Raw genomic sequence first — 15,866 nt, forward strand, 5'->3', positions numbered from 1 at the left:
GCTCTATAACCAGCCAGGTAATCTCTGTGCCAGGGGTTTTTTATCGCTCACATGTCTGGCTGAAGCTGTCCCTCCCCCAGGCTGCCTTTCTTACCACGCAGAGAGGAATGCTTGAGAGAGGTACCTGTCACTACCGCACTGTCGGATATTCAGACAAGTCCTGTGAGCCTTTGATTAGCGGCAGCAATCTAAGGTGTTAAGATCTTTGTGTCAGGCTGCAGCAGTGAGTACAACTGACTCGGCTTCTCTGAGCTGGAAATGACTCAGAATCATTACGCAGGGTGATGTTTAACCTGTAGTCAAAATAAAACCAGATTTTAAAGAAACCCACCAGTACCGATATGAAAGGTACAGTAACATTTAATAGCATCTCGGAAGACAACATTGGTTATAAACTTGCTTTTTGGCAGGAAAACAAAATGCACTTGGTCCGGGTTGCAAAAAAGCCAGCTCAAAGAGGAAAGGTAAGACAGCTGGAGCATCAGCTGTTCTGGAGCAGCCCTGAGCCATTAACGCTCACGAGGTCAGCACTGCACCACATCACAGCAGAGGGCAGCCGGAGCAGCATGGGTCCCACTTCTAGGCCCATCCACGCCCCCAGGCAGCCTGCTAAGTGACACTGGCCTTTGTCCCCAGCCCCGGGCTTCTCTGCAGTGGGTGGTCAGACCCCAGCTCTGTGCAGTATTTTTGCATTAAATTAAGACAAACAAAAAAAAAATCAACTTAGTCGCCATATCTCTGCAGTTGAGATGAAGAACAAACAAACCAAAAAAAAAAAAAGTGAGCGAGGAAGTGAGGCAGCAGGATTTAACAATTTTAACAGCAACTGGGAGAAGTGGGAAGTAACACGCAACCCTAAGCCCTTCCCTCCTGAAGCCGAAGCTCTCCCTGCAGAGGAGAGGGCTGACGGCCGGCCGCACTTCGCACAGCCCCAGAGGCTTTGCTGTTTACAGAGGCACTGGAAGCTGCGGGGAGCCAGGCCCGGCTTTGTTCAAAAGCCATGCGCAGCGAGCGTCAGACTTTCTTTGGATCCCTCTGAGATGATATCAAGGGTTAGGCAGGAGGGGATCATAGGCAGCTGCAATGAGTAGTTTTGGTCATGGGTTTCCCTGTGCTGGGATACAGGTCGTGGTGCCAGGACAGTGCTGACAACCTGGAAGTGAAGGTGGTCGGAGATGAGGGTGCTCAGGAATGCAGGTAGAGTCCAAGACGGGAGGGGACCCCAGGGCTCAGGCTAGCTTCAGGAACTCTTGCAGGGTGTTTTGCTCCACCGCTTCCACAAAGAGCTCGTAATCCTGCAGGGAAAAGCCACACGGTCGCTCACGAGACAAGAGGGAGTTACACGCTCCCATCGGTCAGGCAGCCCAGGGTCCCCTGAGCGCAGCACAGACCGGTTTGCAGCACGGGTGCCCGTCAGTCGTGCGGAGGATGACAGGACAAAGAGGGGACAGCCCTGGACAGCACAGCCCCACTGCCCAAAGTCATCCAGAGACCCCCCTGCCTGAGCCCCATTTTTCACAAGCCACCATGCCCCAAGGGGCCATTAACCCTGGCAGTGCCTTGTCTGTGCACCTCATGAAATGCCTTTTAAAAGGCATCTTAACATCACACAGGAAAAACAAGGGGCTGGGGTTCCTGCCCACCACCCAACCTCCATGGTCCTTATCCCCAGCGCAGAGCATGAGCCTTACCCCGCAGTAGTGGTCTCCGTTGACAATCTGGGGCGGGATGGCTTTGGGGTTGCCTGCCTTCACCCTCATCTCCTCCCGGAGAGCGTTGTCCTGGGAGATATCCACCAGCTCGTACTTGATGTTTTTCCCATCGAGGATTCTGGTTACTTCGCTCTGTTGGGATTTGATCTGGAACCCGGGCGGGAAAGGCAGGTTACGGGGAGCTGGAGAGGAGCCCGAAGGGCGGGCACGCACCCCAGCGCGCCAGCCACAGTCAGCACAGCGCTCCCGGAGCGACTGCTCCGCAGGGGCCACGGGGCTCGGCTCTGCGCGGCGGGGGGGTAACACCTAGCACCGGGGGATGGATTCGGGGGAGGAAGGGGCCGGTGCAGGGTGAGCAGAGGAGGGAACACACCCGGGATGGGGCGGGGGGGCTTCGCAGCTCCGCGGGGATGAGACGCCCGCCCCCGGGAAGAGGGGCCCCGGCGCAGCCCGCCCTGCCGCCCCGCTCACCTCCCGGGAGCCGGTCACCGAGGTGCTGTAGACCTTGAGGGTGCTCATGCTGCGATCGCGGCCGCTCCCTGCGCTCGGCGCGGCGGAGGGAGGCGCGGAGGGAAGGAGGGAGGGAGCGGGCGGCCCCGCCGCCGCCCGGCATGTGACCGCGGGGACCAATGGGGCCGGCGGGACCGGGCATGCGGCATCGGCGGGGACGGGGGCGGCCCCGCTCCGCGCCCCAAACACTCGGTACAAACAAGCGGGTGAGACAAGGGCGGGTGTAAACACTCCGCATCCAACGCGCAGCGCCAGGGGGACCCGACCACACCAAGGGGACAGCGTGTGAGACAAGGGGGGGGGGGACATGGGACAAGGGGGGACGTGGCCCTGCGCCCCTGTCCCGGGTGCTCGGTAGAGCTCCAAGATTGCCCCTGCACGGAGAGCAGCAGTCCCGTACAGCCCGGATGGGATCACTGCCCGAGACAGACTGATCCCGTTTTGCAGGAGAATGAAGAGGGGACATTTCCCCAGGGAGGGACACGCGACCTGGGCAGCCCAGCCACGATCTCCTTTTCACAGCCAGCTCTGTCAGGGCAGAGGGCAAACGTGTCCCCACACATCGCCTGGAAACTGGGTCTTGCACCCAAAGAAGAACACGGGGAACAGGGCTGGTGCTCAGCAGCACCCCGCTAACCTGCGGGAGCGAGCAACTTTCACAGCTGGTGCTGCTCCACACACACCCCAGTGCCTACAGAGCTCTCAGCAGTCAGGACAAATGACCTCAAGAATTCGCCTTGGCCCACATTTAGCTCAGTACATGGCATCAGCAGCCTGAGAACAGAAACAGCCACCAATGTAACACACCAGATGAGGAAAGAACAGTTCTGTCTGCCCAGCAGACACTGCTGCACCCGCTCCCCACGCTGTACAGCAGGTAGCTGAGGACAGCAAGCTAACCGATCTGTCGCCACCATCACCCGTGGTAGCCAAACATTTAAGAACAAAACAGATTTGGTCTTAAAATTTAACACAAAGGAATAACAAAAACATTTCTCCCAAACCTGGGGCTCGCAGCCCCGACATGAACCAAGAGCAACCAAACAGCAGAAGTTTCAGCAGTATTTTCCCTCCTTGTTATTATAACTGACTTTGCATCTTGCTCTTAACTCGAGCTGAAAACCAAACAAGTTCTACCCTTGGCACTACAGCATTGTCACAAGCAAGCACTTAGTACTGTAAAGTTGCCACTAAGGCTAAGGAGGGTTGTGATAAAGTGAACCTCATCCCATACTGATTTATTTAGAAATCCCATTATTTAGCAGAGGAGCAGGGAGCTCCCAGAGAGCAAGGGGCAGGGCTACAACAAAGCCCGAGTGGGGCATCAGGAAGAGCTCTTGGATCCAGCTGGACCATCGTGCTATGTCAGGACCAGAATGGCTTTCTCCCCAGCAAGAAGGGAGCCAAACAGAGGCATGTCTCCCCGCTGGCCTGCAGCGGGCTCCCCTGGGGGCATAGAGGCTCTCTGCGGCTCTGGCAGGGGCTACAGACATTCAAGGCTCCCCAGATGGTTTGCGAGGGCTCTAAAGGCTGCTACAAGAAACAGCAGTTCCTCATGCTGCCAGCAGACGCATTAGGCACGAAGCAGCATGGGGACAGGACGTTTCTCTAGCACATTAAGGCACTTCAGCATCAATCCGCTTCCTCTGCAGCTGGAATCGTACCCACACTCAAGAGTGCTATTTTGGGGCAACAAAAGGCTTAAGGCTTTTGGGGCAACAGTGCCCAGGGGGAGTGTTTTCAGAGTCTTCTTTTAGTATTGCTTTATTCCCCAACTCCTGTTAGCTACTGAAAGACTCCAGTTGCATTTACCCGAGGAAAGCAGGTCCTGCTCCACAGATGGCTACAAAAACATCCAAGGCAGAACAGTGCACACAGCATCTGAGGAGACTGTGGCAGCATAACTGGCCCACCTCTTGCCTCTGAAGTCCACAGATATCCCCTGAACACTCTGATAATCCTCTGGTCTTACTAGTCACACAGGATCTGTGCAGAGAATTTATCAGAAAGACCAGGGCATACATTTCCTTTTAGTGATGATTTTGACTGTCACATTTGCATGTTCAGCATTTGACATGCCTGGAAGGCAATTCAGAATTCATCTCCCAGCATCAGAGACCACACCAGCTCCAGCAAACACAGCATAAACACATTCCACAAGATCAAAGCTACTGCAAAGCCCGACACCGAAGCCCTGAATGATTCCAGTTAGTCAGTCAGCAGCTAAACACTTCTGGCAACAAACCCCCTGATTTCTCACGGATTGGATAAGTCACATGTCTTGTACCCGAGCAGAGGGATGGTAAAGTGCTGAATAGGTTTTGGGTTGTAGGAGCTCTAGTCTCCTGAGGGTTTCGAGTCTTCATTTCCTGCCTTACTTTGGGGAGCGTTCTTTACTGGGTGATGCAGTTGTCTCCCATGTCCTGAGCGTATCTGTCAGATATTGCCGTCCTTAAGTCCTGCACCTCCTTGTGAAGCTCTTTTACCTCCACCAGTTTCTTTGCAAGTCCATCAGGGCTCAGCAAGTCATCCTTCTCCTTAGCAGAGTACTGCGCAGCTGTGGAGTCAGAGAGGGGAGTTACCTCACACGCAATTCCGACCAAGGATCACACACATTTGCAAGCAAGCCAGAAAAACCAACGTATATTTGCAAAAGAGGCACTACTTAAAATTCAGTTACTGCAGCATACACGTTTAGAGCTAGCTAACTGCAGAAAGAAGGTTCAGAATCCCAGAAAGGTGAGAACCTGCCAGCCTATAATATATGCGAGTTACTTAATTCTGCCACAGCACAGGAACCAAAGGGTTTGCTCTGCCATCACTCCGCATACTTACAGCAAATGCCCAGCAGCAGGGAGAGGTTGGGGTCCTTGCCCTGAGCCCTCTGAGTGACAATGCTGTAGACAGACTGCAAATCCTGCAGACAACTGGCCAGCTCGCTGTGCAGCTCCTGGGTGAGGCGGGCTGTCTCAGCAGGCAGCGGCTGGGTTATTAGCTCTGCCTGCCGGAGTCGTTCCTGAAGGGTCAGGTTCTTCTCGATGAGCTCCTGATTCTGCGCTGAAAGCTGAACAAACAGATACTGCAGGTTGGTGGCTACTTGGTACAGAACTAGCAGCACACTTAAAGCAACTTAACACAAGTGCTTGACGATGATGGGAGCACGGAGGGCAGGAGGAGCTGGTTTACATCAAGCCCTGCAGGCTCTCACCAGACGAGCGAGTGTCAGTCTTACAGGGTGCAAGTGTTCAGCTTCACTGGCTCAGACAGAAAGCGCCCCATGACACTGCACTGTCCCTGCCAAAGCATGACACAACAAAATAAGCTTCCAGGAGGTTGTGCACCACCTGCTCACCCCAGCACTGGCCATCCCTTCCCTCAAGGGCTGCCACTGTAGCTTGACCTCCTTTAGGCTTGAGTGTGGGGCTCAGCCCTGCCCTTCAGCCAGGTCTGTAGTCGAGTTTGGACCTTGCTCACCACCTTGCTGCCCTCAACTGGCAAACTCAGGATCCTCCACCACATCCCGCAGCCCCAGCTGAAGTTCCCAAGGCAGAAACTGTCTTTCTCCTGCTTTTGAACAGAGAAGAGCTCCTTTCAGAGCACTGACTAGCAGGAAGCAGGAGAGGTTGTGCTGCTGACTGCAAATTAAGGGCCTTGCTAAAAGACAATCCATAGTTCATTCAACTGACACTCTAAACACTCCTGCTCTGACCTCTTTCACAGCAGTCCGGAGCTGCTGCAGCGCATTTTCTCTTCTCATCGCTTCCTCTTTCAAAGCTTGGCTTGTCCCCTCTTCCTGGGCCACCTGTTCTTCCAGGTTCTGGAACAGACCATGGGAAAGTAGTAAGTCTAACTCACTTCACAGCAGATTCTCAAGTTCTAGGTCCCTCTGCAGTCACTTCTCACCTTTACTTCCAAGGCCAACTGCTCCACCTTCTTCTGCTGTTTGTCCACAATCTGGAATCAAAAGCAGAGGCATCAGAACTGACCACACAGACTCAGTAATGCCGCCAGGATTTCTCCTTCAGCAGGACAGCGTTCCCTCTCCTTCTCTTTCCTGTCCATTTACTGCTTTAATCACTGCTTGTTAGTAGTGGGCTTAGATTCCTCAATGAAAGGCCCCTGATAAAAGGCACCATTAGAAGTATCAGCTAAAAACAAACTGGAGAAGTCGCATTCTTGTGGTTTTCCTCTCCCTTCTGCATTCTGCAGCTTCCCTCCAGTGTTACTGCAGGAGTGCATGACTATCACACCAAGAACAGCTTTTAAAACCCCTCAGTTTGGAATTCCAGGAACTGCACAGGAAAGTGCAGTTATGACTGCAAGAGCTCCTGATCTCATTATAGTGCCTGCCGTGACTAACTGGAAGGAAAAATGTGTGATTCCCGGTTAGGACAGCCTGTTACCTTCCTGAGGCAGTCGCATTCTTTCTTCAGAGAGTCATTTTCTATTTTCTGTCTCTCCCCATCCTGGGCAGGGAGTCCTCTCTCCGTGTTCTTTACACACTGCTGCACCTTGTCCTGCAAGCTGAAATTAGCAGAACACCATGGGAAAACCAGCTTTATTCAGGATGTTTCCCTCACTAGGAGGAGGGAAACAAATCATTTTCATATCAGATGTCAGCATTGCCCTGTTTGGATCCCAGCTTGCAAACTGCCAGGGCTGTGACAGGAGTCCCTCGCCCTAGACACAGCCCTACCCACAATATTGGCACATTTGCAGAGACCCAGCGATTGCAGATTACGTAGGTCCATTTTGCAAGGAGTTGCAGTTGACAGCAATAACCCGAGGACACCGACAAACCCAGGTGACAAAAGAGGGGCCCCCTTTCAGCCACATGGTTCTGCTCCCACCCTCTGCTGTTGGCACGCAGAATCTGAACACCGTGGTTTAGTGAGCACTCGCATAATCATCACAAATTCACGGTAACCTGGTTCTGACAGGTGGGACAGCAGTTGTACTGAACCATCACTGTTCTTGTGCAGCAATGACTTCAGCACTAAGATGAAGCTTATTCTAATCCGGCTGATTTTTACCTGCGCACTGTGGAAAGAAGCTCCAGCTCCTTGTGTTTTTGGGTTTCTAGCTGCACTTTTTGCTCCCTGAAAGCAGCCCGGACATCTCCAAGCTCTGTTTCCAGTGCCAGCACTGTTTCCTGCATAGTAGCACTCTTCAGTTCAGATTCCTTCAGCTGCAACAAAGGCCATCATAACACTCAACAGATGTCCCAGGCCTTTCACCATACACACCATGTTTCAACTACATTTTAACTACCTATGTGACAGTTCTCAGCTATAGCTCAGAACATTCCTCCTGCAAAAAGGCCAGACCACAACTTTACTTCAGCAGCTGCACAGGGGATTAACTGCAGCTGTAGAAAGGTCACCTGAACAAGTATGTGAAGAGCAATCATTACAACTCAGAGGGAGTTTTACCTTCTGACTCTGTTTCTGGTGGTCCTCAAGGGTTGGTAAATCAGCCAGGTATCGTTCTAGGGTCTCAATTCTCTGTTGTCTCTCTCTGTTTTGTTCAGATTCCTTCTGGCATTTCTTTTTAAGGTTATTAATGTGTTTGTCTCTTCCCTTTACCTGCAGGGACAGTCACATACAAGTTTAGTTTATATAATTCCTTATCCATTCTTCAGTCTTCTGTAAGCCCACCCCTTTACCTTTTTGTACAGCACTCAACACCAAAATACAAGATCACCTTAACTCAGCAGCGTTTCTGCTCACTTAGCTAAAGACAGGCTTCTTCTCTAGTTAAAAGAGGAGGTACTGAAATACTTCTAACTGCAGGAGGAAGAGCTTCTGCTTATAAACCAAAGTACAAGGAGATCAGAAGACACCTGCAATAACACACTGCCACAGAAAACTTTCATCTAGGCACTACACTGACTTTTAGCTTCTCAAAGAAAAAACACCTTCCACCTCTAGGGCAATGGGAGCATTACCCTTTCTTCCTGTTTCTTTAACTCCTCTGCATGTTTCTGCATAGTTTCCTTCAGCGACTCCCGGATCAGCTTTGCATCCACCTCTGCAGCAGCCAGTTTTCTCTCCAATTCAATCTTTTCCTTACTGAGAGATTCAGTCTTCTCTGTGAACTGTGCTCGAAGAAATGTGTTCTCCCGCTGCAGCTCCTGCAAACAGAGACAGCTTATGAGTTCAGTGTAGTTACAAACTGGCACTAAGCAGCTGCGCTGCCTCAGAGCTGTGTTCTCAGCCCTCCTAATTCCCAAACATCATTCAGCCCACCTTATATACGGCAGTATCTGAAATAGCACTTGTCAGTGCTGTCAGGCGTTTGCATCGCTAGACAGCTTCTAAACAAACCGTAGTATTTCAGGGCTTGAAACCTCAAGAGACACAGAAGATCTCAGAGATGACAGGTGATTGGGTCCCCATACAAAGGATAATTTTACTCTGCATAGCCCTCCTACTCAGGAAACACCTACTGAGAAGCAGTAGGGCCACTGGATTCAGTACACACTTCTTACTAACACCCTGTTGTACCCTATTACCTGCATTCTCAACATGTAGACATCTCCATAGGGCGCTGGACAGCCAAGCAGAGCACTGTGAACCTGCAGTTCGCTTTCCCGGACCTTCTGCTCCAACTGGGATATGTGTTGTCTTTGTCTGTAAAAAACAGGTAACATACTGTTCTCAAATCTACAATAGAGAGCAATGCAACATGAATAGTGCCACCGTGACTAACGCTCCCTACAGCAACAGGCGGAACAGAAAGACAACTCTGCAACTCAGAACTGACCTGCAGAGAAACAATCTGAAAGATATCCGTTTAATTTTTTTTTTTTTTTTTTTTTATTTTTTTTTTACAATTTGTATTGACTCTTCTTCCCTTCCCTCCCTTCAAAGCCTCCCCCCCAGCAATGATTACAGATAAAACCCACACGCCTTGCATGCTTTGGAGGATCCAGCTTGGCTTTGGATCTTATGGGTAAAATGAACAGACATCATATGAGTCAAAATGAGCAAGCAGAAGAAGTATTTACAGTCCAAATGCTGAAGGTAGTTTTCCATAAAAGCTTATGGACCACTAGCATTAGGTACGAGCAACACTGTTTGCCAGCCCAATCTCACAAAGAACAAATTTAGAATAAAGATCTCAAAGAGCTCCCAGAAAGTCCTCAAGCAAAAAGGCAGTAGTTTTGACATTCCAGATAATTGTGATGTCTTCATCCCTTATAAAACACAGAAAGCCCTAACCAAAATTGATTTATTTGAACCCTTCAGGAACATCATCCTAATTCCAAGAGGAAGGGAAGAACTCATGAAAAAGAAAGGAGGCTGTTCTCAAAGGTCATTATATCGTTCTTTGCACCCAAAAAGCTCAGTTGGGTAAAATGAACTCTAAGATATGAGCTCTCCTTGGTACCTTCAAAACCCCCCCTTTCCAAAAGGAAATGCACTGGAGTCTTTAAGCCACGTGTCAGTATCAAACCCTCACCTGTCAATGAGGAGCTCCTTCTCCTTGAGTAGGTTTTCATTGGAGTTCAGGATACTGATCCACTGAGCTGGATCAGGTGTAGGCAGAGAAGCAGAATACATCAAGGGATGGTGGCCGGCGCCTCCATTTTGTAACTGAAAGAGGAGACAAAATGAGGAGGGAGAAGTTTGTGCTCCACAGAGGTAATTGCAACATTGGTCGAGCTATTTTGCACACTGTGTGCTCATCTGCATGCCAGGACACAGTTATTTCAGTCTCCGTCAACGTCCAAGAACAAGTAACTTTGCCCAAGCACAACTGGAGATTAACAAATAATTTTAGATCACTGTGCTAGCTCGCTGGTAACAACTTGTCTCCATTAGGATACAGCTGGTGGGAGGTGATAAACTCTTTCCACCTAGCAAACTGAAATTAGATTCATGCATCTTTTCAGAATAAGTGTTTCTTAATTCTAGATATAGAATACCATTATTCTAGAAACTGTTATGAATGTCTCGGCATGCCTTTTTTTTTTTTTTTTTTTTTTTTTTTTTTTTTACAGTTTCCAGTGGACAGGTTTCATCTCTTGATCTGGACCAACCTGCAGTGCTGTAACACAATACAGGGCTGCTCTACACAAGCAGCACGCCAAATGATACCTGTGACACCACGTGTTGTAAAAACAGATCATTAAGAGACTTTTAGTGTAAGACAGGGAGAAGCATGAGACATTTTCCCCCTTGCTTCGTAAGTCTGGGACAATAATTCATGACTAAAGAGATAGGAAGGGTTTCAAACTCATACATCCACACATGCAGCTCCCTACCTGCATTTGCTCTACTTGCAACCGTACTTTCTCCAGCTGTTGTTTCCAAGCACTGAGCTCGCAGACCCTCTCGTGGGGATGTAGTGTGCAGGCTTCTTGCATCCATGCTTGAGATGGAGGAGTTACAGGTTTCGAAAAGAAATTGTTGGCCTGGAGTCCTGTTGGCATCAGTCTGCTCCCGCTTGGCCACGCTCTGTCCTGGGGCTCACAGACTCCATTAGCCCCTGCCACTTGATTACTCTCTGGCAGCACCTTATAATGGTCCTTTCCTGCCCCAGCTGCCCCAGAGTTTGGATTGAACTTCTGGAACCTATGGAGAGGATCTGTGCACAAACTATCCAGAAAGAGAGACTGGTTAAGGGTGCACTCAATGGCAGGGGTGTCAAACTTCCAAGCATCTTCTGTTCTCATGTGATCAGAAACAGGATGCCAGGATTGCTCAAAACGGTTTTCCCCTGAAGTCCCGTGGAGATGCAAGAGATCCCTGGGTGGCACCTGGGAAGACTTCCCGGCATTAAAATCGCCGTTTCTCAGGAGCGCTGCGTTTTCAGCAGCAGATCCTGGCATAGCAGTTTCTGAAGTGCCCTGTGAACACCTCTGGTCTCCTGCAGAGCACAGCTTGGAGGGCGAGGCACCCAATGTAGAAGGCATGACATGGGCTGTTGGGATGGTCACTTGGGTTTTGATGGGCTGGAATGAGGAACCATTACTGGAATTGGAATTGCAAAAGTCTAGGGAAAGAAGAAGAGTGATACTCTAATTACAATCCTGAAAATATTCTGATACAAACAGCCACTCCTCTACTGAACTTTCTGAAACAATTTTAAAAAAACCTTTCTTTTCCCGCTGAACACATCCTCCTAAGCAGCGGCAGCAGCAAGACTAAGGCACACCTATGTTCCCCCTCACTACAAGCTTCAGGACCCTGCTGACATTTTCCTACCACCGTAAACCACAGAGAGAATCCAAGTTTAATTCAGTACACATTTTTGATCCCTTGGTTTTAAGCTACTGTAGTATAATCTTAAGTCAATAACGTTATCTTCCTATAGGTTAAGAAATCAAGTCGTTTAAATTGAATAAAAAAGCTGAAACTTACTCAGCTGGACACTGAGACCTTGAATCTGTTCTGACCGTCCCACTGCTCAGCAACTCTGAACCGTAACCAAAGCGAACCGGAGCCTTCACTAAGCCCATGATGAGCTTCAAACACAGCTGAACACTAGATGACCAAGTAGTTGGCCTTTGAACTCCTCTAGGACGCTGCAGCAAAAGAACTTCTTCTAAAGGCTAAATTAATGGCTCTCACCTTATTACCACAGGAAATGAGATAGAGTTCAGCACTCGCACCCCAACGTGAGCCCGTCCTGTCAGACGGGCACCAAACCTGGCTCTGTGGAAGTACAGGGTTATTCTTAGCAACTCTCAGATTTCAATACAGCAACAGCCTGAGCTGAGAAGGGCAAACAACAAAGTGCCTGTTCCCACTCCTCGCCCTGATACATTGTGTATCGTAGGAATTCCAGGTTTCCCCCAGATACAGAAACTTGTTTTCTCCATGGGTTTTGCTAAAGGCCCATCCTCACATGATGTTTCCTTAATCCAACATCAGGACTGCAAGGTCACCCTTTCACCTGTTTGTAACCTCAAAGCATTGCTACAAAGAGGAATAAAAGACCACAGTTTTCATATGACTGAAACCAGATTCTGGAAAGACCATCATCAAACTGCAGGGAAACTGTCACAACAAAGGCACAAGACCTGTCCCCCCCGCTCAACATGAGCGGGAAGCAGGGAGAAAACATCTCTTAGATGTTACTTGGCTGTGCCTAGGAGCTCCAGAGAACACCATGCTACCGAGCAGTCACAGGCACGTTCTCCTTGGCAAACAGAAGGGACAGTACAATTTCCGTTTACAGCCCCTAAATTTATACCTCAGTATCATGATCAGGAACTCGAGTTCTCTGACCAGCACGCCACGTGTGGATGCTGCAATCGGTTCCTTGACTGTGCTAAGGGTCGTCACAACAACATTTCTGGCTAATGTACTGACCTGAAAGCCAGCGTGCTTCAGCCAGCTGTCAGTGCCACAATCCAGCCTCAGCTCTTACAAACAAGGTTACAACATTACAAATGTTCAGAAGGGCAGTTTCCCAAAGGGCCGTCATTACCTCCCCTGCTCTCAGCATGCAACTACGTTTTATTATCCTGAGAGAGGCTAGATAGGACGCTTAAACATATGCTTTAGTAATATTTCTAGCAACATTTCCACAAGCCAGACTTTCTAAAAAGCCTTCAGCTCACGCATTATTAAGACCTACGGCTCATTCAAAAGGCTCAGAGCAACTCATGAAACGTATGAATGTGAAGTGCATTGTTTTAAAGAAGACCACAAACTTCCCCACTGCTGAAAGAAAAATCAGTGAATCAATAGTGGTTTATGTCACTTCCATCAATGAAGATGAAAATATGTGGAAAGGATTGCTGGGACAAGTGATTTCTCAGAATGTGCCTCAGCAGAGGGCCAGGCTGCAGCACTCTTCACCGAGAAACGCCCAGCTCTAACACTGAGGAGACTTACGCACAAAGGCACGCTGCTCTGGAGTCTCTAGAGGCACCTATAAATTATTTCTTAAAATAAAAAATACAAATCACACAGATTTGCTGATGAATCACTTATTGGTCAATAGAAACCAGCAAATCATCATTGTGGCTCTTTTAGTTAAAGACTGGCTTACTACAGTTAGAAGATAACCAAACTAACTTGGAGAAACAGCAAGTCCCTAAATGACTTGTTTATATTTCAGGCAGCATATCTGTATACTGAGGCACTGGTTTTGAAACAGTCTCCAAACATCATTACAGATTCTGCTCTTCCCAAAGTTTTACACTCTAGGGTTCAGTAACACCAAGCTATTTAATGCTTGTCAGTCCCCTAAGAAAACCTAAAAGTCTTTGGCTGCTACTGTGTGATCCCACGCTGACCATCACCTTCTGTGCTGTCTGAACAGGAGGTCCCAATGCCCCCATCCCCACTGTCAGCCACACTTGAGCAGCGACTGACACGGCTCTGGAACTTCACAGACAACATTGGTGTTTTCCAGTCAGTCTCCAAGTAATGGCTCTTCTGATTGGTGCTGGGATCTGGAAGGAAAAAGACAAGGATATTTATGTTTTAGCCAACAGACTAGAAAGCTTTTTAATACACCTAACTAAGTCATATCTAATTACCTCTGCTACCAAAACCCAAACTGATCCCTACCCGATTCCCTGTATTATTGCTAAAGAATTCTGGTTTGCAAAAGAAAATGGCAGCAAACACAAGGAAGTCAAATAATATCCGCATGAGACTGAAAACAAATCCTGTTACAGAAGTCAGAATGCAAAAGCAATCAATTATATTCCATTTTATAAGTTCTGTGATATTACACCCAGCTGATCCCCTGGTACTCAGACTAAAAAGAAGAGCAGCAGCACTGGCACACAGCAAACCTGGTTAACTTAAAGATACATTTTTGCATTAACTGTTAAGAACTCTTCCAGATTTATCAGTTATCACCCAATGAACCTATCTTTTATCAAATGAGTCTCTACCCTTAGATAACCGTACAACTGTTTTGTTTTGCAGGAATAAGACTTTTTTTTTTTTAATAAAAAGCTGGTGGTAAAGAACTCTTCTCAGGGCCACATGTCTCCTCAGAGAAACTGAAACAGGATCTGACAGCAGCAGGACTTTAAAGAAAAGACTATCCTTACCTGATGGATTGTCCTGCTGGAGCCTCAGGTCTGGATGTTTCTCAAGAGCAGCCATCTTATCTATCCAGTGAACTACAGAGCAATAAATAAAAATCATATTTTAAGTCAGTATAAACCAAATCCTGTTCCCACTAACCAAGCAAAGGGTACATACACATCAGCTGCTCTTCAGAGTAACACAGTATTTCATGTGTAATTAGCACCTCCTCCCAAGAACACCTCTGTTTCATCCCCACAGCAACAAAGGCAACACTTTGAAAACCTTTGCAGTTATTGTAGCTTTTCTCAGTGCCTGAGAAACGAGAGTTCCTGTTGGCGACGTTCTCCAGGTACACAGCAGCATCTTTCAACCGGGGCATGTGCTATCCCCATAGTAGTTATTTATAGAGCATCAGTCACCATGGTACCTACACGCTGGCTTTACATCTATAAAGACTAAAAAATTCCCATTAAAAGTCTTAACTCTAAACCTGTTCATTTCTGCCCTCTGTAGCAGTCACTGTGCAACTACATGCAGAAATGCAGTCATTCAAAACTTAGCGCTACTGTTCCATAAATGGCAATCATTATCTATCCAGGGCTTTGGTTTAATTTATCTGCTTATCTCGAGTACTTCAGACAGTGAATTTCCCATCTCCAGTGATGAGAGTATAATCTGCAGCTCTCAGACCTCACCGTGGAAATTCAAGGCCTCTTTCCACTCCACCAGTCAAATACCAAATCCTCGATTGCCAGGTCTTACAGATTTTTGGTTAACTGATCCACAGAGCTCACAGAAACCATTAATTCTTAGAAAACACACGTACACAGATTCTGCAACATAGGATAGACATTAGGAATATGAGGATAACGAAACAGAAGCAGCATTTCTCTCAGTGAAGAAATAAAACACAGCTAGATGTAGTGCTTATAATATTTAATTTGTGTACGTTTCTGAAATTCCTGGGTTTAAACCTCAGTCTCCAGCACTACAGTCAGACAGTTATAGCAGGGAAATTCAAGCATAAGCTCCTGAAATTATAGAATAGATGAAGCAACCACATCATCCCTACCTCACTCAGCACCACCCTTTTCCAAACACCCCCAAAGGCACCCACAGCACCCTACAGAGCACCCCTTCCCAGCAGAAGGTGGGAAGGGAGAGGTGGTCAGGGATGGAAGGGAGGAGCTCGGTGGGAGTGGGGAGCAACGTGAAGCCAGGGTGTGGGGGGAGCCCTTCACCCCCCAGAAAGGGATCGGGAGAAAGGTGATTTGGGTGGAAGGAGAAGGGAAGGTGGAGGGGAGTGGGGGGCCCAGCTGCCTGGAAGGTGCGAGCAGACCCTGAGGGGCCTGAGCCCGAGGGACTGGAGGGGGTGGGGGCCGGTCCCCGAGGGGCTGGGGGGGGCAGGGGGAGGCCGAGCTGCCCGGGACGGAAGAGAAACAGGGGCTCCCCCGAGGAAGGAGCGCAGGGGGCGCTGCCGGGGCCCGCCCCTGAGGCCCAGCAGCCGAACGGCTCCCGGGCGGGCCCGACCCCCTCACCTGCCTCCGCCGCGGCGCCCGCGCTGCCCCGCGCGCCAGCGACCGTTACCGCCGCGGGGGAGGGGGTGTGGCAGAGGGGAAGGGGTGGCGCCCCGCCCGCC

At 49.1% G+C, this 15,866-nt stretch overlaps 2 protein-coding genes across 4 annotated transcripts; both read right to left on the reverse strand.

The window, feature by feature from the left end:
- Positions 1 to 342: 342 nt before the first annotated feature.
- Positions 343 to 2,364, reverse strand: SH3BGRL3 (SH3 domain binding glutamate rich protein like 3). The gene is given in 4 exon segments (XM_055799268.1): positions 343 to 1,295; positions 1,692 to 1,859; positions 2,184 to 2,301; positions 2,303 to 2,364. Coding segments are annotated over 4 exon segments (414 nt in total). The 3' UTR covers positions 343 to 1,229.
- A 1,606-nt stretch (positions 2,365 to 3,970) lies between these two features.
- Positions 3,971 to 15,847, reverse strand: CEP85 (centrosomal protein 85). Of its 3 annotated transcripts, none has more exons than XM_055799266.1 (14): positions 15,766 to 15,847; positions 14,248 to 14,319; positions 13,483 to 13,635; positions 10,492 to 11,222; positions 9,687 to 9,820; positions 8,737 to 8,854; positions 8,170 to 8,355; positions 7,655 to 7,807; positions 7,256 to 7,410; positions 6,626 to 6,746; positions 6,126 to 6,176; positions 5,932 to 6,039; positions 5,058 to 5,286; positions 3,971 to 4,779 (listed from the first exon to the last, which is right to left on the reverse strand). In XM_055799266.1, exons 2-14 carry the CDS (start codon positions 14,300 to 14,302, stop codon positions 4,616 to 4,618), a joined length of 2,358 nt encoding a protein of 785 aa, XP_055655241.1. In that variant the 5' UTR covers positions 14,303 to 14,319; positions 15,766 to 15,847; the 3' UTR covers positions 3,971 to 4,615. The 3 variants fall into 3 exon arrangements, with proteins under 3 accessions (XP_055655241.1, XP_055655240.1, XP_027643774.1); XM_055799265.1 differs by lacking the exon at positions 15,766 to 15,847 and adding an exon at positions 14,402 to 15,508; XM_027787973.2 differs by lacking the exons at positions 14,248 to 14,319; positions 15,766 to 15,847 and having other exon boundaries at positions 11,591 to 13,625.
- Positions 15,848 to 15,866: the final 19 nt, after the last annotated feature.

Source organism: Falco peregrinus, chromosome 3 (genome assembly GCF_023634155.1).
Source record: "Falco peregrinus isolate bFalPer1 chromosome 3, bFalPer1.pri, whole genome shotgun sequence".
Taxonomy (NCBI): Eukaryota; Metazoa; Chordata; class Aves; order Falconiformes; family Falconidae; genus Falco; species Falco peregrinus.

Excerpts from the sequence above, each read along its gene's own strand:
- CEP85 (XM_055799265.1), bottom strand. The coding sequence starts at position 14,606 with ATGCCCCGGTTGAAAGATGCTGCTGTGTACCTGGAGAACGTCGCCAAC. Across the intron at positions 7,808-8,169 it reads TAAAGAAACAGGAAGAAAGG|GTAAAGGGAAGAGACAAACA; the intron begins GTAATGCTCCCA and ends CTGTCCCTGCAG. Across the intron at positions 6,040-6,125 it reads AGTTGGCCTTGGAAGTAAAG|AACCTGGAAGAACAGGTGGC; the intron begins GTGAGAAGTGAC and ends GGTCTGTTCCAG.